Consider the following 24,533-nt stretch of genomic DNA (forward strand, 5'->3'; position numbering starts at 1 on the left):
CATCATCATTTCTAAGATGATAATTTGTTTTGTATGTAAAATCTTTAAACTGCAAAGTAACTAGTAACTAGAACTTTCAAATAAATGTAGAGGAGGAAAAGGTACAATATTTGCCTCTGAAATGTAGTGGAGTAGAAGTAGAAAGTATGATCAATCAATTAAATGGTCAATTTAGAAAAAAATTATTGATTGATTACATTTGCATTTAAATATTGCACTTAAAAAAAGATTTGATACTTAAAACTCCTGCCAGCACAGATCTACGGTTGCTGCTCTGGTCGGATTTGATTACATTTTTTATGTGGCACACTGCTAAAACATCTTTAAATTAAAGAAATTGGAAAATGGAAACTTAAAATGTTAAAGCAGGAAAAATTTAATTAATCTAACAAAACTTCAGACAAGCTTGGACTGTCAGTGTTTCATTCCAGAAATCAACAAACATACTGCATTTTGATGAACCACATCATTCATTTAATATATAAAAATATGGGCATTTCTCAATCAATCACCAATAATGACAGTGTCATTATCAGAAAAAGAAATAGCCTAAAACAAAGGAAACTAAAAACAAGACAAATTAAAGACATACAACTGGGAAATAAGATTTTTACTCTACTTTCAGTTTTTTTCAGGTAAGTTTATGGTTACCTTTATGTTTATCATGCATGTAAGGCTGACTGGTGACAAACCACCAGAGATGAAACACCATTCAACATGAATGATATCTGATTTAAAAATGGTGGTACAATGTGCAAATGCCATCAAAAAGAATTAATGTGTTCAGGAATGGAAATAGTTTTGTTTCTCATATCTCCATGATATTCCTCATTACATAATCAATAGTAAAGCACTTTGACTGATACCGATTTTATGACAGCAAGTCAGTGACACAAATCCATTTTAAATGGGACACAGAAGCTGTTCCCTCATAATAACACTTTGCATTTGGGGCATTTTGTGTGAACAATAAGCCTGGCTAAGCTAAATTTACTTTTCATGCCTTTCAACTACATCCATCCAGTGCCAAAATGAAAAGATTTCAAATAAAACACAATCAAATGCTAAGTTTGCCTATAAAGTCTCTGATTACCTGTAAAGCACCCATCTTGGCTCCACCAGTCTCCACAAGTACTGATTCTCTTAAACACATCTTTAATAAATAATATCACAACTCTTTAATGTTAACAAATGTGTAACACTTCCTCATTGTCATCCAAAGTGCAATTACATCTATTCCAATGTACACCAGATCAAATATATCGTGCCTGTTCTATTATGTATATAAAAAAACTCGTGTGTAATAAAATGTTACGTTTTCAACTCTTTCTACACAAAACAAGTTCACTCACTGGCAAGCTAAAGGAGTAACTGACACATTAGCATCCAGCCAAGCATCTCATATTTCCTCAACTACCTCAATAATTATTGATCAACCAGGTTGTGGTATTTCCTGTGCAGTGTTTTGCTCTTTTACTATAAGTGCAACTACATCTATTCTTATTTACATAAAAACAAAGGTGTCGTGTGTGTTAAATGCTAATAAATTAAAAAGTATTGACTGTGACGTAAGGTGCATATATGATAAGATAATGCAAAATGGTTTTGTTTGGCACATTGCAGCCAATGTCACATGTTACAGTCAATCAGCTGGCAAACAACAATTTAAACCTTCCCAAATGCCATTTTTAATCATCTGATTGAAATATTTATGTAACTGTACCAGGGCTGCAACTAATTAATTATTTTCACTACAAATGAAGCTGCCGATAATTTTCTCGATTCATTGTTTGGTCTATAAAATGTAAGAAAATAGTGACGAATGACCATCACAAGTTGCCGGAGCACAAGATAAAACCAAAAGATCATGAGTTTACTATCATATGTGACAAAGAAAAGCAAAAAGTCCTCACATGTAAGAAGCTGGAACCAGAAAATTTTGTGCATTTTTGCTCGAAAAACTATTTATGGACAACCGACTAATTGTTTCAGCTTTAAACTATACCAGTAATGATCCTCTGTGTTTCCTCACCTTCTTAAAAGTGATATGTTTGTGTTTCTCACCAATGGCGTGAAATCCTATACTGTTACGACTGTGCTCAATGATGTGAAAAAATACAAAACAGAGCACAGACTGTTTTAACGCATCAAACATGTACACAAGTATTTCAAACATTTTTTAACTTAGTAAAACATAATGTATACAAAAATGATACTCTTACAGACAAACAATGTATAATTCCTGGTAATATAGTGCAGTAACTCCGGTGTAATCAAAAACCACACTGGATAGTTAGGGGTTAATGATTGTCTCCCTGCATTTCTCCTCCTCCTCCTCCTCTTCTGGTTTTACATGCCTTGCAGCCATCACAGACTGGCTCTGCGTCTAACTTTATGCTTATGTAATCAGGTCCGCCCTCTGCCTTCACTCTGGCTGGCATGCTGTGGCACCTCCACGTGGTGGCAAGGTCATCTAAGGCCAGCTAAGGTGAGTCAGTTGTAGTAATGGTGTCACTTGAGGACACTGAGCTGTCTTGTGCAGCTGGGCTGCCACAAGGGGAGGGCAGAGAAATCTCAGGCTGCTTCCATTTCTCATTTTCTCTCTTGCTACATAGATATGACGGCCTGCTTAAAGTGTCAGTGCTGTCTGTAAACTCATGTCCAGCTGTACACCTGCCCCCAGCTAGCTCAACGTTTTCTTCCTCTGGAGTTTTCTGTTTTTTAGGTGATCCAGGTAGACATGTGGAAACGGTGTCAAGTGAACCCGCAGCTTGGCAGCTCCCATGTTTTCCATGTTGATGGCGCTTATGCTCGGTTGGGACTTTGCCAGAGTAGTCAGGGTCTGACCAGCTCAGTTTTCTCTTCTGGAATGGGAAAGAAAACCAAAAATAACAACCATGACAAACCAAGGTCTTAAAGGAAAACTACAGCTACAACTTGAGTTGAGCTGAGTTCTTTGAGGGTACAAAATTTAATAAACTACAGTTTTCTTTGAAACTGAATCTGGACAGCATTCAAGAGACAAGCCTGGGGTGTTTAAGCTTGCAGACTCAGTATCATATACTGAATAATATCTTTAACTCTCTTATAAACATGCTTATACAGTTCCTTCTTTACAGTAATGTTTTTGCTTTCTCTTTTCATCTTTTTATCTTGTTGTACCTTCTGTACTGTCTGTAACTATTAATATTTCACATGGGTGCTTGGTTGTTAAAAAAAATCTGTTTTAATAAGCTTAGTGTTGTTATTTTAACATCTCTATCATGAGGCCCACGGTTTGATCAACACACACTTAAAAAGGCACTGTCATGTGGTAACAAAGGTAACATTCAGTATTCATTCAGTACGAAACTCACCTTAACCGGCATGTGGAGCTGATTTTGGCGCCAGTGTGGTGGGAGTCTGGGAGTGGTGATCTGCTTTGGTGCATCGGTGGACTGAAATGCCACCTGAGGGAACCACATTTTGAGCAACATCTCTATCTGCAGCAGGTTTTGGAGGTATTTCTCACTGCAGAAAAAGAGTTAAGGAAGAAGAATTAATGACAGTGCTGGGTATGGATGACAATGACAATATCCCCATTTTCACTACTGTTATAATATTAGTCTTGCTACTTGTGATGGTCTTACCCCATTTCAGGCCTCTGTAGTATTCCAAGAATCCTCTGCAATCTGTCTATGGCAACACTCTGCTGGAAACTGGATAAACCTGCAACAATAAAAAGTATACCATCCAAATGTAAGGGGAAATCAGCATTTAGGGATTTAATTACAAGACATGATGCACTAAAACTTAAGAGATGATAACCATGTTTGATATTACTCAACCCACATACCTTTGTCAAATCGGCCAGTCTTTAGTCCCTGTAGAAGCTCTAGTAAAGGACGGATAAACCTGCACAAATCTGTACACTGAGAAAATAAGGAGAAAGGCTTGTTTTACTACTACAACTGATCTGCTGTTTGGCTGACAAAAATACTGAAACAAAGACCTAGGAATCAGTTTAAGGGTGCTCACTTTCTGAGCGAAGGCCAGGTCCCCTGGTGTCGCTGAAGATGACCCTAATGTGGCAGCTCCAGGAGAAGAGGCTGAGTCGGGATGCTTAGTTTCGCCGGGGCATTGTTCAGGCTGGTCGCTCTTGGACAACCTCAAGTGCAGCTGATCTGAATGAGCTGGGAAATCAAGGTAATTTCTAGAAAGTGTGATTCCTTCATCAACTGAGAGGGAATTTCTTATTCCACTGTCCCCCTCTCCCTCTGAGAAGACATCTGCTTCATCCTCAGTCTGCTCACTCTCACTGAGGAGAAAGCTCGAGGTGGAGGGTAGTGAGTCATAAGATGGCCATTTGGAAGAACTGCCCAATGAATTCATCTGTGGAGACAGGGAGATAATAATGTCCTAACAGAATTTCAATGAGTACATCTTTAGGCATCGGGTGAAATCAAACAGGTTGGGCTGCAGTATTCAAATCAAAAGGAGTTGCACATACAGTGCATCATCAGTATACTACATACTAAAGGACATCTGTTGGTGTCTTCCAATTGCACATATCAAAGCATTTATATGAAATTCCCTCCCCAAAGTGACTTTTCTGTAAAGCATTTAGTACATTTAATACAATGTGATACTGGCTGAATGAAAAGTCACAATACTTTTAAGCAAATATTTCAGTATAGGTGCTTTTTAGAAGATATTGACACATTAAAAAAGTAAAGATCATTGGTAATATTGATATGAAACAAGCAGAGACATTAATTTTTCATATTACTCAGTTACAAGTGTCTAATAAGTAAAACAAGGTAAATACAAGCTATATCACCACAAACATGCCAATTTTATCTATTCTGTATCATGCAGTACACATTAGAAGTGTACTTGTTGCCAAGAGCTGTGAGTAATGTCTTCACCAAGTCTCAGCAAGTACAATATAATCGAGATGCAAGGCAAACGATCAACGTTGATACATTATCGCATGGGAAAAAAAGCACAAAAAAGGACCTGCCTCCCTACGTGACAATGCAAGTCAACTCATGCAGTGAAAGCGTGTGTGTGTGTGTGGTGTGTGTGTGTGTGTGTGTGTGTGTGTGTGTGTGCGCGCGCTGTGCTCCAGTAGTTGGGTTATCTGGGGGCTTATGTGTACATCTACTGTTGACTATGATTACCTCGTGCGACCTCAACGTTAATAATAAAACTTTAACCTGATATATGATTTGACATTAATAGTCTTGTTTTCAACAGGTTTGTCGTGACTGGTACAATATCTATAGACACGGCTACATTTTACACGTTTTTTAAGTGAAGATAACTCTAACTTGCTAGTTGAATATCTTTGTGAAAAACAACATATATAAAAACAGAATGTAGGACGGTTTAATACTGCAGTGATGCCTGAAGTCGACTAGTCAGAACATTTATATTAGACGTTATGACCAAAAGTGGCTACTTATTCTGTTTAACGTTAACAAATTATTATAAGTCGATTCTGGAAAACAGCCAACTTTCCATGAAAAAATAGAAAAAGTAAGAAGAGAAAGTTCTTACCTTCTAGTCGGAGCGGAATTGGATTCACAAAGACGGTAAAACGAAACAGCGACGCTTGAGAAGGCACGGTACGCTACTTTAACTCGTCGACCAATTCAGATCTTAAAGAAGTAACTTCGACAAAGCTAACGGCTATCTCTGTGAGTAGAGATATGTACACACAGCGGTTACGTCTTATCCAATTCACGTTCAGTCCCACCCTGTCTCTTCTGTTTCTGCTCGTGTTTAGTTTACTAGTCAGACGTCTAACCTGTTCAAAAAGTGGTGTACCCACGGAGCACAACGGACGCTACACGTGCTGAATAGGTTCAGAGCAGCGATTGGCTGAAGAGAGATTCGATCTTTTCTAATTGGCTCAGAGGCTCGGCAAATCAGCAACATCGGCAGCGCCGGTTGGCTGGTAAATGCGTAGATCCCACCTCACCTGCCACGGCAGCACGTGTGGGTGGTGTGGCTAGAGAACGAGAAGAACAGCACGCGGCGACATGCATGTGCCTAAAATTTTGGTATGCAAATTAGGTTACATTGCTTTAACAGATAATACTTTTAAGGAAAATAACGTAATAACATATCAGGCTGCTGGTTGCTTTCAGTGTGGTTATATCTTTGTGTTTGTTTGCTGGTTTATGTTTACCAATTGTCCTCTATTTCCCTAAAGAGACCTACAGGAAGAGACAGGCTGTATCTGAGCATGCAGATACATGTGCATAAAAGATTGAACAATGTGTGTAAAATATTAAAGGGGACCAGATTTTGGTTTGTCACAAAATGCAAAACAGTTGTGGTCAAAAATATCACACATTTATCTGTACCATTTAACAATGCTGAAAGATGTATGGCAAGCCCTTTTAACATATGGCCATCCTTCTACTCCACATTCTCCCAAATGATCATAAAAGTCATGTCACTTTGTGCTAGGCTTAAATGCGATGGGCCCAGCAGAAAATCAAGGCATAAAATAGCTTTTTTAAATTAATGCATGACTGCACAATTAAGGAATAGTGTACACCTTCAGCAAATTGAGCCAAATTATACTTTTGTTTTTGTTTGTGTACTAGGGGCTCCAGTTTCTTCATTGCCCATGAATGCAAATAAGACAAGATTATGAGATATGGCATCATAGGCCTATTAGAGCAGAGCCAGAAAGTTCTTAACACAGTCTTACATACCAGCAGTTACATAATAAGATTGCTATATGCTGAGGAGTGAATCACTTCTTTTGTCACATGCAAAAATAGGATGCTGTTGGATGCAGGAGGACGTGGCAACTACCTGATTAGCTGAAAAGGCTGCTTACAACAAAAAGCAGATGTTTATGATGATCATGATAATGATGAAAATAATAATTATTGTTAGTCTAGGGAACAAGTAGCAGGTATTGGAGGTATGGCAGAATTAATGGCAAAGGGGTGTGTCAATGATTGCATGACATGGGATAACTTGGGTGCTGCCACAATTCTGGGTGTGGAGGAAAGAGTCAGGTTCATTCTGACTCTCAGCCAGGCGGTCAAACATTTTTGGAGACTGGTATGAAACTTAATTATAGTTCAAACAATGGTGATGAATTGCCACTGTCATCGCCATTATCACAAAATGACTTAATTAAAGTTGGGCAGAGCTCCCTTAGGCCACATTGAGTTTCCAAGCATTCTGTACTGGGTCCCCATGCAAATCAGAAATGTTCTTTTTATGGAAGATTGTTTGTGTCATTCTTGTCAGAGGCTCCTTGGTATCCTATCAGAAGAGGATTGATCTGTACTCCTGAAGTTTGCATAGCGACATTTAGTTTCTGATGTTTCGATTGCAACATAGATACCGTCACCATGCAAACAGCATTGGCCAATACTATCAGCTGATAGAGAAACCATGCAAACAGTAGTGGCCATTACCAATGAACAACACTGCACACACATCCACCATGCAATTGTAAAGATGCTCAACCTGAATGTGTCTTCTGCTGTTAAAAAGCTTTTGCAGTGTGAATATGGCTACACAGTATGCAGGTTTGTGTGATGATGTTGCAGATAATCTCTGTAAGAAAATAAACAGGATTCTAAGATAATTATTGAGTCTTGGAGCGTATGGCACATGTATCCCTTTACTTTTTGCAATAGTCAAAGAAAAAGGGCAAATTAAAGGCAAGTATTCTGGAATATGCTGGAATGCTGTCAGACTGGTGGGAACATTTTAATTAGTCTAAATTTGCTCTTCGCACATTCTGAAAACAAGTGAGGCACATTTTTTGAGTGTCATGGTTATAAGATGTTGGTGTCATCCAGATTATGATATTAAAATTAAGCATTAGAAGCAGCCAATATGTTATATTGTTGAGTTAAAGCTGATGGATATGTATAGGAAGTTTGTTAGAGGACAGAGAACTGCTGTCCACTGTTCTAACCAGGTGTGACTAGGTTTTTGATACGACAGGTGGCCCAATAAATGAATACCTAAGTAGCGACATGTTTAGAATTTTGCGCACCCTGTGGTTGACATTTGTTAGTGATAAGGAAGCGGCAGTGTGTGTGTTGGGTAGGGGCCAGCAAAAACATTTGCACATTTTACAATCATATTACTGTGCACTGACACTGACTGCACAACCTACGTATGTTATATAGACACTGCAAGTGAACCAGACTTAAAACCTTGTGTGCCCCCTTTGCTGATAAAAACCTACTGACAGATTACAAATGACACTAATATTAACAGACTGCATGAACTGTCCATTTACCTGATTCCATATATGAAAAGCTGTTCAGTTCTTAAAAGGGTAAAAAAAAACCATTTTTTCATATATGTAACCATTCTGATTGATTGATTAATATTCCCATCCGTTTGAGATATTTGTCTCTGCCACCACAATAAGGTGGAGGTGAAAGAAATACGGTTGTGGAGCTCACAGCATGGGAAAATTACATTAAAAAAATCAACAGCCCTGTTACTCTGAATAATTCACAGTCAATCGTTTTCATGGAGACTATTTCTTCATCAAAAAGTAGTTCCATTGAAAACTGCACACAGTGAGGTCTGTGGATTATCCACAGTAACAAGCACACTTTTTCTGGAAAGACACATTACTGTTGAAGTTTTGAAAGTTCATTTTTCAGTGCTGTTAGCATGACAAATGAAATACTATCCACCTCTGTTATATTTGGGGTGGATGCAGAAATCTCAGAGTAAAATATAAGTCATCTATCGTACTGGGAGCAGTACAATCCCACCCACCGACTGAAGCCACAGGACAGGGTATCAGCATGACCTGGTAACCTCTCAGACAAGTGAGCCTGGTGTGAATGTTTAACTTTCCCTGTGTGAAGGGAGCCAGAGCAAGTGCACACTATAAAGCCCCCTGTGGTCAAAGCTCAGGGTCTGACAGATGTGCATGGCTGACGTGTCTTGCTTTTGGGAGTTTGCGGGAGGTAGTCGACATCATTAGTGGACATTAACACCGCACTGTGACCTTGAATTAATTAACAGTGAGCTGCTGCTGAGCTGAGACACCATTTCCAGAAAAACTTGTCCTGTGTTGTTTGAATTTCCTCCAGGAAATTAGGTCATAAGCTTTTATGTGGGCAACATATCACTTTGTGCTGTACACTATATACTATACACATCTGTGGTTAAATTAGATACCAGTTTGTCTTTGTTAATTAAATAAAAGTTTAACTGTGATTAAAAACTGTTCACTAACTTAAGAGTTTCAGAAAATGTCACACATTTTATTAGGTTTTCATTAGCAAGATTGTGTGGGAAGATTCAAAACACAAAATGTCATCAACCAAGTATTCATTAACCTGCTCGTTACAACAAAGAATGAGTACAAAAGATTTTTCCCTCCAAGTACAAGCACTGCACTTTTCATGCCAAATTTTGTGGAGAAAATGGAAATAATATCAAAAGTTAACTTGACAATGAATACACCTCTACAAACGCTTTCTTCCTTTTACTGTTAACTAATGTGACAACAAGAAAGCCACTTTTCTCAGTATTTCCAAGTCAATTCAGATGTGACAGTGACATTGTGTTGATTGCTTCTTCCACCTTGCTGCTTTCAACCAGTCCATGGATAGCGTCCTGTTTCATCACACTCAATTTCACTAGCGGCCGAGCCAGGGATCCTCTCTGTTTGTCCTGGAGATGAAGGCAATTTTCCTGGCCATTTCCGTGTGGTAGATCCGCCTGCAGTTCTCAAAGTTCTTCCGCTGTCGCTCTCGGCAGGGCTTCTCGAAGTAGCGCTTGCGCTTCACTGTTTCAATAATCCCATCCTGAGTCAGAAACCTGGAGTTTGTAGAGAAAACGTGTGAATAGCTGGGACTTGAGTTGCATTCAATACACTTTATTCAACAGATAAATGATAATAGAAATACAAGTGACACTGGCTAAGCAGTCATATTATTTATATATTTAAACATCAAATATATTTTCCTGCTTTGATTAACAGGTGTACAATGTAGCAAACTCCAGCCATAGATAGCCTAACATACCACCAGAGGAGTTTTTTTTGCAATGGACTGATACAATTATATTAACAACAGAGGTTACTCTGTCCGATCAGCAAGACATTTTCACAATTACACTCCCAGACCACTTGCTACTCAAAAGAAAAAATAGTGGCGCAGAAAACATTTGTAACTTAAGTTCTTTTTATAACCTCAGAGCATACATGCATTTCATAACTATTAACCTTTAAAACACCCAAACATGCAATTAGGTTCTTGTACACTTGAAAATAAGGTTTAGACTCCTGAAGTATGGATTTGTGGATATTTCTTTAGGTTTACAAATTTTGTTTTTCAACACATTATAATTAAAGCCAAGAAAGCACGGAAACTGCTTACATCGACCAATGCTTTACAATCCTCCCAAAATTCTTTCATTTTAATTATACATTTTCAAACTATACTATATATAAGACTGCACATGCTACTACCCAGCTGGCTGACTAGTTAGTTAGGGTTGTGAGCTTGTTTTATTACTAACACAGACTCTTCACTTTGATGCTGAGTAATAAGCTCACGAGCTGACTTAACTAGCTAGGCAGCATTGCATAGCAGCCTTGTTAAGCTAAGCCTTAAAAGCTAAAGAGGTTAGGTTACTGTGTCTGTGTTTATTTACAGCAGCAGAGTCTAGTTAGTTGATTCACAATAACGTTAGCAGTGTTGTTGCTGTAGCTAATAGAAGTTAACTGGCTAAATTTGGTAGCAGTTTTTGTGCATGCTAGTTTAAGAGGCAAGGGAGCATGTGATTGGCTGAAAGGTGAGAGGGCGGTGAAAACACCACTGTCATGAAACGTGACATTATGAAATAAAACGTGACATTATGAAATAAAAGTGTTATGAGAGGTGACATGAAATAAAACTGCCTTCTGAAAAAGGGCATTTGGAAATGTCTATAATGAAATAAAAATGATCCAAGAAAATTCAGTTATGAAAATGAATGATGAAATAACCTTATAACAATGAGTTGAGTTTTAATCATTTCTTCAGTTCTTTAACAAGTTGCAAGTTAATTTATATATTTTAAACAATTTGTTCATATGATTATTTATTTCATTATGTTTTTTTTGTTTATTTAACACTGAACATTTTGGGGTTCCATACACATTAGGCTGCATGACAAATAGTATCCTTTCAACCCCACTTTTAATTTGAGATTCTTGTTATTCTTAGTCGATGGAGTTTCTCTGTGTTTGGCTCATGACGTGATGAGTGTTCCCCTTGATAACTTAATAGTTTGGACTTTTAAATACTGGTATGCAATTTAGGCACACATTATCTGGCTTCTTTGGAGCTTCATTAATAAAAAAACACACCAAACTGCTGGTTGCCAGACTTCTTTCACAACTGACATATGCTGCTAGTGGTAACGTTAGTGCGACCAAAAGTCCTTAAATTTTTTTATGTCGTGTTGACGTTATTATATCTACATCTGTGTGTATCTAACGGAATCACCAAAACCCCCAAAACATCAAAATAACGTTGAGCTACTGGCTAGCTTGTAAATCAGCAGTAACACCACTGCGCAGCCGCAGCTCTGTGACATTGAGCGGAAGGCTAACGTTAACTTAGCTGAAGTTAGCTTATCATCCCCTGGAAAACCGAACGTTTTATCTTATATTTTATCTTAAATACATGAGTTTGACCTGTTTAAAGTGTTGTACGCCGCATCAACGTTGCCGTCTTGAACCATCACTGTCCGCGCAATGAAGCGAAGGTGCCTCGACATGATGAGACCGGTGCTTGCTTAACCGTCAACCGGCTGGAAACACACCTAACTATAAAAGGTTCCGGATACAAGAACACCCATGTTTCAACGCTAGGTGACGCTTTACTCAACTATTATTGTATTATATTAGTATATTGTTGTATTATATTATGTTTGAATTTTTCAAAAATGGATTAAAACTGTAGCCTACTTCCAAACCATTTAGCACTCCCTTGAAACACTGAAGACTTTAAGTTAAGACATAAGTTAATTTTATAACACAATCCTCTGAACTGCTGAACCTTTTTGTTTTGTTATATTTACTTATTTTATTTGTCCGTATGCCTTATTGATATATCCTATGCATATTAGACCTATTACATATCACAGTTTTTATGTTGTTAAATCAGGGGTGGACATTAAGTAAATTACGGACTGCAAACATTATGAACACTCTCACTTTTCTACATGCTTGAACCTCATGGCCTGTACCCCTTGGCGCCTAAATGAATGAATGTATGAATAAGTTAATAAACAGACATAACAAACAAATATCCAGGTCTCTACAGCACAGGGAACCAAACAGCAATTATTATAGTTTATATAAAAGGAGATAGCTTTCAGGACAATCACAGATTTATGAAACTACATAGCAACAGGTTGTTGTCATAGCAACAGGGGCAGCGGTATCCAGTGTTATCTTTTCATCAGGGCCATTCTCCTTTGCTTCTCATCCCTGAGCTGCTGTTGTCCTCTGTGTGTCTCAGCCTGAGGTCAGCCAGCAGTGAATACTGGCCTGGATGGTATCTTTAATTTGCATTCAAAAGTGCTTTTGAAGTCTCTTTCTCTGTTTAAAATACCAGATGAGGTTTATTCTCATGTTTCTGTAACTCTATAGGGTACAGTCGCTGCATGGTGCCACAGGGAGGAATGCTGAGACAACCTCCACAGATAACATCGTGACTCCCTTTGTTTGGTGAATGCACTGCATCATGTTTCCAGAGGCATCCCTTCTGATCCAGACCTGATGAAATATTCTTGGCAGTTTGTGAGCATGTGTGTGTGTGTGTGTGTCTGTGTGTGTGTGTGTGTGTGTGAGAGAGAGAGAGAGAGAAAAAAAGAACAGAAAGAGTGTCTATAACCTAAAGAAAATTAAGTTTGCACTGTGAGGCTGCCAATAAGTTTTATTCCACTTAGGGTGCTATTATCAAATACATCTCCCTTACTGTACTTGAGGGGATTTTTCTAACTTTCTTTATTTTATTCTATTTATTTGGATTGTATTTAAGGTAACTGAGTTTGTTCAATTAAAACATTGTACTCTGCCACAGTTGAACATTCTGTTGCTATAGCAACCCCTGCTGGCAGTTGAAGTTTAACTGACATTGTTACATCCACCATTTTGTCAGACATGACCAAGCAACATCTTTATCCACCTGCTAATTAACCTTGTTGTACTATTATCTGTAAGCACTCCACTTCTTATAACTATTTGGTGACTGTTGTTTGTAATTTGAGATATTACATTTTTCTGTGATCAGTTTGGTGCTAACCAAGCTAGCCATTCTACTAGTTGCTGGAAGCTAATGTGTTGCTAACATAACATTCTAGTTAACCTAACTGTTAATTTACTGTTGGACTAACTGTTATGTTACTTTTTCTACTTTTATATATGTGGACTCTGCATGTATGTTTACTGGATTAAGTGTGGTAGCCTACTTTTTATGGGGATTTAATGCTGATCTTTCTGAGGTACAATGTAACTGATTTGAGAGCTAGTCTATAGGGCCACTAGTTGCACAAATTATTATTATTATTTTACAATACCTTTGGTCTAACTCTTGTCTATGGTATGTTATTTATTTCAGATTTGTATTGTATATCATTGAATTTGTTGTGTTTTACAAAATACTGCTTTCACAGTTTCACACTTGCTTCCAGTCGGTCTTCAACCTTTATTGAAAGTGTGTTTAGCTTGCTGCAAAGCCGTGCACCTACACACATACTGAGAGCAGACGAATATTTCTTTTGTTATATGACACCTAATTTCACACCAAATTTTCTGTTTCCTTGTTTCTTTTTATAATTTTTTCCACATTTTAATCATATATCGTCTGCTTTGGCACCATCACGCCCTAACATTTGGGAAAAATAGAGGGAGAATCAGCTTTGAATCAGTCATTTTGATCCAATCTGAATTCAAGTCAACCAAATTCAGCTTGACAGTAACAGTGCAAAAACACAATGTTGGTCATTTCTTACATGCAAAGCAATTGTACAATCTTTTTGTAATCATTTTATTGGTCTACAATTTATATATATCATATAAATAAACAAATATACCTAATTATAAATAATTCAGGTATGTCAGAATAGAAGGATTTCAGCATTAGCAGAATATATTCTTGTATACATTTACACTGTTTACCTCACTGAAGAGGTAAACAGCATCTTATGTCTCTGTTTGTTAATAAAAATAACATGTGGCTCTAATGTACCCTGTCACTGTCCAAAGGAGATAAAGACAGGATGAGTTAGTGTTGGGTAAATGAAACTGATGTGCCTACAGTATATGTGCTATTTGATCATAATGAATAAATTAGACTATGTGTCTCCTCTTTCTTAGACTGAAAATGCTGATGGCACTTGCCTCCAGCTGTATGTCTTATCTTTTGCTCTTTCATTACCAGCTTTACATCCCCCCCATTCTGGAGCTGAAAACATTTACCCTGATATCAGATTTCACATTCCAGATGTTGGTAAACCTAACACATTTCTTCAGGTTGGATTTTTGTTTTAGAATAAAAAGTTTCATCCAATTTTAATATCATTGCTGATTTATGTATGTATCACTTATTTTCTGGACTTCTTGTCAAATAATTGGGACTAACGTGACACTAACCTAATAAAACAATTAACACTTTTCCTTAATATCCGGCTGCTCATCAACATCAAAGGACTTACTGGAAGTGCATTTTCCAGCTCGTATCCAAATCTTTCACCATGCTGTTAGAGGTGGAGGGTACAGTTAGAATCAGGGGGAAAGTCCCTCCCTGCCACCAGCCTCTGTATTGGCTGGACCAGCATCAGATCCCAGGCGAGCTGTCAGCCAATCAATGCTGGCGCAGATGCAGGCAGAGGAGACGGCTTTACAAACCGGTTAACGGAGGGGGACAGACAGACACGAACCGGAGAGTCTGCAGTCAGCTTCTAATCTGCAAAAATCACCTCTGCAACGGCGTGCATCAAAATGGAGAAGAAATTCACAGATTTCTCAGGAAAATGGACAATGAAGTCTTCGGAAAATTTCGAGGAACTTCTGAAAGCGCTGGGTGAGTAATGTATTTGGGGCACTTAATGTACACGCAGAGATAAATTATCTATTTAATTTGCTTATTGCAAAATGCCCAATAAAGCTGTTTATCTATCCTAAAAAAATTCCAACACAAGACAGTGTTGCTTCCCGTTTTTCCACCTTTAGCTTAAACTTTGATGCCAATTTGATGCCAGTCAAGCAGCATATTGTTGTCTGGTTTATCATCAACCATTCAGCTCCATTGTTAAAATGCAAAAAAGAAAACGGAAGGGAAAGGTAAGCATCTCCTACACAAAGACCTGTCAATCATGTTTTCAGTGGCATTATCACTTGGCTTAGAGGTCATCTGGAGAACCAAAGTGGTTTGAAGTGGCTCACTGTGGTTAAATTGGTTTGCCCCAGCCCTGCTTATCCATGTTCCTGGGAATATTGGTCTTGTTAAACTATATGAGGCTGTATGGACTCCAGTTATAAGAGAGAGCAGGAGAGAGAGAGGTCAGGTGAGGGCCAGCCACTGGCATCCATTAAAAATCTGAAGACAAATAGCCTGTGGAGGAATGTTAGATTAGACTCATCTGAAGCAGGGTCCTCCTCATGCGGTTGTAATTAGAGCCAGTGTAAACGGAACTAAGCCTTGACATGGGCCCCAGCGGCCAGCCGGCTCTGAGACTGGCTTGCCTTCACTTCCCTGGGCCTCTCTGACCCAATCTAGGGCTCTGTGTGTGTGTGTGTGTGTGTGTGTGTGTGTGTGTGTGTGTGTGTTCCCTTCGTTAGTACCACTCCATGAGCAAATATGGTCTGAACTGAATCAGATTTGTGGGATAGTCTTGATCTTTCTGAAGCCAGTCCAGCTCACATGAATAATGGCAAAAGGGTCAGCAGGCAATTTACATTTTTGTTTTCCATTTATTAAACATCGCATCTCTACTGACCCAGCACATAAATGTTGATATAAGCTATTTATTCTGTGTTTCAACCTATAGTTGTATTTTGCACATCAGTAACTAGGCTATTTTTTCCTACAGGTTATACCTCTCTGTTGAAAATCCTGTTAAATTTTCTCTTGCTGCATAAATTAATGGATGGATTATAGAATGGGCCTGCCAGGTATGGGCCCGAGGGGTCAGGGGGCCCTGGGGGCCCTCTGTTTGAAGTGACTGTTAACATTTCTTGTTGGAAAGTCAATCAAACGACACCAAAGAAACACAAAAGGATGCAAAACGACCACATAGCAAAGCAGAACAACTACAAAGAGATGCAAATCAACCAAAAAGAGATGCAAAATTACTACAAAGAGACACAAAACGAACACAAAGAGATGCAAAACAACCACAAAGAGGTGCAAAAAACCACAAAGAGACACAAAACTCAAAATTGACTACAAAGAGATAATCAGAATGCCAGTCTTGCTCATATGTAAGGAGTTGAGTGGACAATGTCACAGTAATTCGTGGTTTAAAAGACCATACCAGTGGTTTTGCATGTTGTAACCTATTAAGTACAAATTACGTATGCTTTACATCACTGCCATTTTCTGAAGCATACCATACAGTAAGTTCTTATGTTGATTTCCTTGGTTTTAGTTCATTCAGTACAGCAAAAAAACCAGACTTGACAATGAACATTTCATTGCCTTATTTTTTTTTTTCAACAAAGTTATGTTATTGTGTGGCAATGCAGCAGCACAGACTGTTCTGAAAACTTTTAGGCTGCCAAAAAGCTTTGCATTCATGACCTTTGTTCTAGGGAAATCAAACTGAGTAGACAAATAATAAGCAGGCATGGACATTGTGAAAAGGATGACATGGATTTGGTTGTTACTTGTGTATTAAAGGCTCAAATATCAGATGACAGACAGTTTCATTGAAGGAAGGAAACATTTTCCAAACATCCCCTGCTCGCAGCTGCATTACCACACAGTGATAATGTAACACTGTCAAAAAACTAAAGGTGCTGAAAGATTCACTTTGATGGATTACCTAAAGCAAACACAATATCTCTGCACAGTTCATGCTGTACTGAATGAACTCAAACCAATGAATAAAAACCTTGAATATGCTCTGGATAAAGTTTGGTTATTTGAACACCCAAAACCACTGGTATGCTGCTTTAGTCGCAACTGTGATTATATTCTTTCCACCAATCACAAACCAACACAAGTGATGCTTTCACCACAGCTCCCAGTTTAATATTAGTTTGATATTTGTGTTCGGTCAGGTGTGAATGTGTTCCTGAGGAAGATCGCAGTGACGGCGGCCTCCAGCCCGGCAGTGGAAATCACCCAGCAGGGAGAGAGTCTGTCCATCAAGACATCCACCAGCGTCCGCACCACCCATGTCTCCTTCACTGTGGGTCAGTCCTTCAATGAGACCACGGTGGATGGACGTCCCTGCACGGTACACATCCCTTAACTTCCCATATAACATTCCTGTATAATGTCAATACATGCATACCAGCATTTGGCCAAGGACAGCATAACTAGCCAGAGTTATGCACAGAAGAAACATGTGGAAATAATTTAAGTGTAACTCCAGAGTCAGTCCCGGTGATAATACATGGATCTGTTCTTCATTTCTTCATGCTGAGTGAGTGGTGATGGACATAGATCCTGACAGACCATAAAAATGTTGACATGCAGTGATCAGCACACTGAGCTCCAGTTATTGCGAAACCCAAACTTTGCTATAACTTCACAGTATCCAGCGCACTTAAATTATGTCAGTTATTAATATTCTTCTTATATGAATGCCTGCAGAGTGTTCCTAAGTGGGAAACAGACAGCAAGATCAGCTGTGAACAGACTTTACAGAAAGGTGATGGGCCCAAGACAGCATGGACCCGAGAGCTAACCAACGATGGAGAACTGATACTGGTAATTATTTTGTGTACAGCACTAATAATACAACTTTATAGAGAGTATCAGATTAAAAAAAGACACTAAAACTAAGATGACTGTCTAGTCTGAGAGCTTTACAGTATATTATTTATTAACTATTCCATAAAGGGTTTGGTTCAGATATCATTTACTAATGCTTTATATAAATCATTTATAAGCCATAAATAAGAACAACATTTAGCTTGCCAGGTCATAAAACAAAAGGCTGTATTTAGGCACAGCAGTGCTTTGAGCTAAATGCTAACATCAGCATGCTAACATGCTCACAGTGACAATGCTAACATGCTGATGTTTAGCAGCTGTAATGTTTACCTTTGTCACCACCTTAGTTTAGCGTTTTAGCTAATATTTGCTAATTAGCACTAAACACAAGTGTCATTAGTTTTGCAGGTATTTGGTGATAAACCAAAGCATTAGAAATCTGTAAATTTTGAACTGATAATGGTGCTAGAGAAAAAGTTAAGGGATTACCAGAGGAATGTTTGTCATATTTGGAGACTATAATTATGAACAGCCAAGTTGGGAAAACTGTTCATATCAGCCTAATTGTAATTTTGAGTTGGAGACATCTGGAACTTTTGACAGCGACTTGGTGCAAAGAATTACAGAAGTGTCACCAAACCGCTGGCAAGATGGTTGCAAAGCCAAACTTATGTAACACCACTTAAATGATAGTAGGAGGCTAGCAGTTGGGGTAACCATCTTGGAATATTGCAGGGACACTCCCAAGTCAAACTAATGGGAGGGTTTCCTGTTTTTCCCATTCTGCCGTCATTGCATGAATGAAGCATTATCTCAAAACCACAAATGTCAAACTCATGGTGCTGGAGGAAAAGTCAGGGGATCACTCAAGTCATTAGGATTCATCTTCTGGGCACCATGAATGTCTGCACCCAAAGTTCATGGCAATCCATCTAATAGCTGCTGAGATATTTCAGTTTGTACCAAAGTACTTGACCGACCATTTGACAATACCATCCCACGAGCCACGCCACTAGCCAGCGTGATACTTGCTTTTTCTTTATGGTTCTTTAGGAAAACCCTTCCAAGTGACCATTTGATCACTTTAGAGCTGCAGAGCATCTGGACCAAAATCCATTTAACCACAACTCATTTATATTTTCAACTTGGAGGGTCTTTTTGATTAATTTAAGAGCTAACTAAAAAGACAAAAACAAGTGTCTTAAGTTGTCTCAATCATGTAACCCAAACAAAGTTCTTAATCAGCTTATTACTGATCAATAAAACACAAGTAAATTATTTCATAAATGGTAACAAAGACAATAGTTATAACTTATAAACCCTTTAGAATGGGTGCCTTATTAGAAAGTGGTTTAAACTCTGTCCTTTTGTTGCTGTTTTCTTTCAGACAATGACTGCTGGGGATGTTGTCTGCACCAGAGTTTATGAGCGAGAATGAGGATATTTTTTCAAGATTTTCATACATTACTCCTGTTTTGTGCCTCATGCATGGTTAAATTTACTCGCCTTGTTTTCTTCTTCGTCCTCCTCCCAGCCAGTCAGATGTTGCTCAGACAGTGCACTGTGTAGAAAAGGCTTCAGTGTACATGAATGTATGTTGGAACAGTAGTTGCTTTTATAACGCAGAAGCTGAACTTTCTCTCTATGTTTCATATATAAATGTCACACATTCCTTTAAAAAAAATCCCAAATCCTTTTTCAAGATGTTAATAAACTGTTTTATATGAATTTACTGTTTGATGATTCCTTTTCATTCTTTATGTTGCCTCCTCCCTGCACCTCCCATTCCCTTGTCGTCCTTCTACATATCACTTTACATCACTGTCTGCCATTTATACTCTCCTGGTTATTCCACACCCTTTCCCCCCTCGATCTTTCCATTTGCTATTCAGTACATTGTCTTCTGTGTGCTCTTTAGCTCACTACAATATGTAGTCAATTAGTTTAAAAACTCCCAAAGACATTTCCCATTTTCTAAACTCCGCTTTGAGAGACATGTGGAAAAACAAGAGGGAAACAGGGAATGGAAAGGAAAACGGAGGGAAAAGAGAGAAGGTCGCCATGAGAAAAGTATTTCATAGCATCAGGAGAAGTTATACTTATGCTCCCCTTTCCAGCTGTACCTACTTACAGAATGAGCTCAATAAAAAATTCCCCCACCCCTTTGCTCTGGCTTTGCACCCAGGTACAAAGTGTTTAGTGGCTTCCTCTTACACTGTGCAGGAAGATTTCCAGCTGTTCCCTCTCCAAACTTTTCAACATAATGGATGCAAACAAAATATTCCTAAAGTCTGTCCTTTACTTATCTAAAACTCAGCTGCGTGGTTCAGTCTGAGGTGGACTTCACCTTGCTTTGAAAAATGGACCTTCAGGGTCTCTGCAGCTCTTCCTGAAGGGAGTACTGCAACGGTTCACAGGCAGTGATGGTTTTTCAAGGTTTTCAAACAGTGTGCAGACAAGCGCCCCTCTGAAGTGCTTCCCAGTTTATACACACAGTGCTGAGCAGGCAGAGGGAGGTCTGGGCCGCCTCCAGGATGAATGTTCTCAATAACCTCTGTGGGTAAATGTGTGTGTGTCTCTGCAACAGTGGTGGAAGAAGTACTCAAGTAAAAGTACCAATACTACAATGTTGAAAAAAGTCCTGCATTCAACATTTTACTTAGGTAAAGGTACCGAAGTATTATCAGCAAAATGTACTTAAAGTATAACAGTAAAAGCTCTTGTTCAAACTTACATAATATTATTCTGTATATTTCATTATTAGATTGTTAACACTGATACTTGATGCATAAGCAGCATTTTGATGGTGTAGCTCTTTTTAACTAGTCTAGGCCCCCCAAAGGATTAAATGAAACCATCTGAGAAGTTTAGAGCGGAAATGTCTCTTTGGTGGAACTGCTAACAACACACAGACATCTAAATGTGACATTTTTTTAATGTAAAATCTTAATCTGTAAAGTAGCAAGTAACAACAGCTGTTAAATAAATGTAATGCAGTAAAAAGCGCAATATTTGCCTCTGATATTTAGTGGAGTAGAAGTATAAAGTAGAAATGGAAATACTCAAGTAAAGTACCTCAAAATTTTACAGTTCTTGGTTAAATACTTACTTTCCACCACTGATCTGCAAACAGTTTATGTCTGCATGGAAGAAGGAGAGTAAAAAGATCATGTGTGACCAAGTATGCATGGCTTACACAACTTCAGTCATTATGTGTGTGCTTTTATGTCTCACAGCTAGAAGGTATGTTTTCAATGGCCTCAGTGAAACCCATGTTATTGTGTAAGCGCTCATCAAAACCGCAGCGCTTTAATTGTACTCTGTAGGGGATGGAAAGTTCCCTGCTATTTGCTCAATCAGAAAATTGGCATTGCACACACACATTCAAATACACAAGATGCCTGATTCTGTCTAAATGACCCCTTTGACTGATGGTTGTTAGCCTCATAGAAACCAAACCCAGTCCCTCCTTGTTAGCCGGGTCACTTTCCACACACAACTGTTAATGCCAGTTCATTCCTCAGGCAGTGATGTCATGGAGCATTGCATTGCTCGATTGGCTGAGGAATGCTGTGGTTTTAGGACCGGGAAGCACCCAAGTCCAGTGTTTGAATCAGGGCCATCTGGAGCAACCATGACAGGGCAATTAGAGGAAATGATGAGTCACTGGAGTCAGCTGACAAACAGATGCTGCTGGAAGAGGGCGTGAAGACAAACAAAGTGAAGCCTGTGAGCAGGTTCAGGCAGACAACACAAGTGATACATGCTCATTCAGTTGCAACAGTTTAAGCTAAAGAAGCTTCACTAATAGGTGCTAATAGGTAACTATTTAGGCTGTAAAAGTGGCTGCTCATTCTTTGCTATCCACGCAACATCCTTTTCCACCCAGGCATCTACATGTGAGCTCTGTTTCTTCATGGTTCCCCATAAAAAAATCAAGTAATCTCAATGGTTGCATTGATCTATAAATTACACTTCAGTGGCAGTAATGTGAAACAGTCTTAACTCCAAAACAGAAGCTCCAATTTGACCTCCAATTACCAGTCAAGCCTGTATAAGCATTATTTTCATCATCAATTAATCGGCTGATTATTTACTTAATTAATTCACAATTTTGTCTCTAAAATCTCAGAAAGTAACAGAATGACCATCACAGTTTCCCTTAGCTCATGGTGATGTCTTCAAACTGTTTTGTCTGACCAACAGTCCAAAACCACAACATATAATTTTCTAACATTAACATTTCTGTTGATATACTTATTGATTAATCAACTATTTGTTTCTTTGCTTTTAGTTTTCCCACACCTAAAAAAAACAAACAAAACAAAACACATAAGTCAGTGGTTCTCAACCTTTCTGACCCCTTGTCACAGGTGGCATGTGTGAGCTCTGAGCAGTTTAACATAAGAAAACATTTTTCCTTTTTAGATTGTTTCAGAGGTAAAAAGTTTAGAAATATGAAGTTCATTTTATGCAGCATTTATGCATTTTTTTTCTTCTTTCCCATCCCATTAAATCATCCACAATTCCTACTCAGGTTAATCCTGTTCGGTCTCACTGTCCCACTTGCAGACAGTCAGTACAAACTCATGCTGTGCTGTCAAACATTGTTCAAACCCACAGAGCTCTATTTTAAATTCTAGAGGAGAGCCCAAAGTTTCCAGAGATACCAAATATGTCAAATATGTCAAGCTGAATTTTGGAGAAATGCATTTAAAATGGTGCAGCCATAAAAAACATGGAGCCCTGGGTTTGAATATTTCATTCAGTGTAAACATCATACAGCTTTAATGAAGAGCTGGAACAAGCTGATAAAGAACATATATTTGATACTGTCAGATAGTGTGGAGTAAGGTGATTTTCCCAACCTTAAAGCTACTTTATTAAAGAATTAAATTAAATAAAACTGGATGCTAAACCATTATCGTGTGACCCCTTAAGGGGGTCCTGACTCAAACTGATATACAGAAATATTATATTTCAAAATATCCAATCCCAATTTACATATATATTATTGTTAATTAATGTGTGCCTATTCATGCATAAATTGTTCATATGTGTGAAGTAACAAGGGGGTCCAGTAACAGGGAATGTATGGACTGTGTGTGTACTCTATGTGTGCGTGACAGACAGTCTGACCTTTGTGTGTTTGTAATGAAATCATATGACTGCCCTCACCCATGTGACCCCATTTGACTTGTAGGGAGAAGAGAATGAAAAGAGACCAGGCTGGCCTGTACAAGGGCATTAAGCCATGAAGTGTGTATAAACTAAAGGTGTAATCCTTCTTGCTGCTGCAGGGTCATGTATGAGAAGTACAAAGAAAAACCTATAAGAGTGCACCCTTCATACAACCAAACAGACAAATCAGAGCTGTGCTTATCACAGCGCCACAGTATAAACTCACATGTAATAACTCTTGTGGGTAAAGCAACAAGTTCCATGAACATAACATTTTTGGAGCGATTTTAAGATTAAGACATGTGTATCCAATGTGATGAAATGTGATAAAAATAAGGATAAATGTTTGTTTTGTGTCACCTGAGCTGCTGCACCTTAACAGTTACCTGAGATTTAAATCCCACATTCATCCTGAGAATCACAGTCAGCTGAGACCAGAGAAGTGGGGGGAAATTATTCCCTCAAGGTACAAGAGTGACATCTACTGGAAGACGAGGAAAGTGTCTTTAAAACAGCAGAGCATGAAACTTGACCAACAGTTAGAACTGAGATCAAACAGGCAGCCTTCAGCAAAATGTTGCTTGGTTTTGTTTTCAGTTAGACTTTGGAGTTAGGTGCCCAAATAAGGATTTACAGCATTAAACCTAAATTATTAGGTTTATTATCAAAATGTAGTTGCCATTGTATGGGAACAATTCATTTCCCCAAGAGACAATGACAATGGGAGACACCATTTTTAAAAAGGGCGTTTAAAGGAAAAAAATCAAAACAAAGTTTATAAAATTCTATAATAAGGGACAGTTATAATATCTAGCACAGTCTTTCTGAACTTTTTCGTAGACCATATCTAAAAATAGAAGCACTAAAGGAAGAAGGTTATAACCTGGATTAACCTCAGTGGTGTGAGCCTGGTACTTATAACCTGAAAAAAAAGAAAAGAGGAACTAACTGAAATGTGTAATTTCTGTTCATTCCATCGGTTCATTGGTGAACTATGTGATTATGTTGGCTAATGATTAAACCTTTATTTTCATGCCTGACTTCTGATTGGCTGAGATACAGAGGGCAGTTAAATGACTGATAAAGACATACCTGCAACCACCTGCCAAGTAATCCTTTACAAAACATATTTATTCATTTCTTTAGATGTACTTTAACCATATAGAATTAGCCAATAGTTACCAATTTACCAAGCAACTTCTAGCAGAATCACATATTTAACAAACATTTACAGTCTTTTTTTCTTTCTTCCAACATGAGCATTTTGTGATTTCCAATTTGCAACAGTATAAAAGAAACAGATTGATTGATTGCAATAAATAAATATTTGATTCTAGGCCTCAAACTACACAGAGATGAAATATAACATAACAACCCATCATCTATCTTTTTGGTAAAACAATCATTTAATTCAGA

At 38.3% G+C, this 24,533-nt stretch overlaps 3 protein-coding genes across 4 annotated transcripts; 1 reads left to right on the plus strand and 2 right to left on the minus strand.

Moving 5' to 3' along the window:
• Positions 1-356: 356 nt before the first annotated feature.
• On the minus strand, positions 357-5,841 carry ciarta (circadian associated repressor of transcription a). Of its 2 annotated transcripts, none has more exons than XM_044171536.1 (6): positions 5,542-5,841; positions 4,018-4,398; positions 3,836-3,911; positions 3,630-3,708; positions 3,357-3,510; positions 357-2,864 (listed from the first exon to the last, which is right to left on the minus strand). In XM_044171536.1, the coding sequence occupies exons 2-6, from the start codon at positions 4,369-4,371 to the stop codon at positions 2,484-2,486; spliced, it is 1,044 nt and encodes a 347-aa protein (XP_044027471.1). In that variant the 5' UTR covers positions 4,372-4,398; positions 5,542-5,841; the 3' UTR covers positions 357-2,483. The 2 variants fall into 2 exon arrangements, with proteins under 2 accessions (XP_044027471.1, XP_044027470.1); XM_044171535.1 differs by having other exon boundaries at positions 4,018-4,371; positions 5,542-5,840.
• Positions 5,842-9,236: 3,395 nt separating this feature from the next.
• mrps21 (mitochondrial ribosomal protein S21) lies at positions 9,237-11,835 on the minus strand. Its single transcript, XM_044171538.1, has 2 exons — positions 11,681-11,835; positions 9,237-9,816 (listed from the first exon to the last, which is right to left on the minus strand). Exons 1-2 carry the CDS (start codon positions 11,761-11,763, stop codon positions 9,636-9,638), a joined length of 264 nt encoding a protein of 87 aa, XP_044027473.1. The 5' UTR covers positions 11,764-11,835; the 3' UTR covers positions 9,237-9,635.
• A 3,007-nt stretch (positions 11,836-14,842) lies between these two features.
• Positions 14,843-19,664, plus strand: crabp2b (cellular retinoic acid binding protein 2, b). The gene is made up of 4 exons (XM_044171537.1): positions 14,843-15,074; positions 17,276-17,454; positions 17,814-17,930; positions 19,324-19,664. Exons 1-4 carry the CDS (start codon positions 14,993-14,995, stop codon positions 19,372-19,374), a joined length of 429 nt encoding a protein of 142 aa, XP_044027472.1. The 5' UTR covers positions 14,843-14,992; the 3' UTR covers positions 19,375-19,664.
• The last annotated feature ends 4,869 nt before the right edge of the window (positions 19,665-24,533 follow it).

Source organism: Siniperca chuatsi, linkage group LG17 (assembly GCF_020085105.1).
Source record: "Siniperca chuatsi isolate FFG_IHB_CAS linkage group LG17, ASM2008510v1, whole genome shotgun sequence".
Lineage (NCBI taxonomy): Eukaryota > Metazoa > Chordata > Actinopteri > Centrarchiformes > Sinipercidae > Siniperca > Siniperca chuatsi.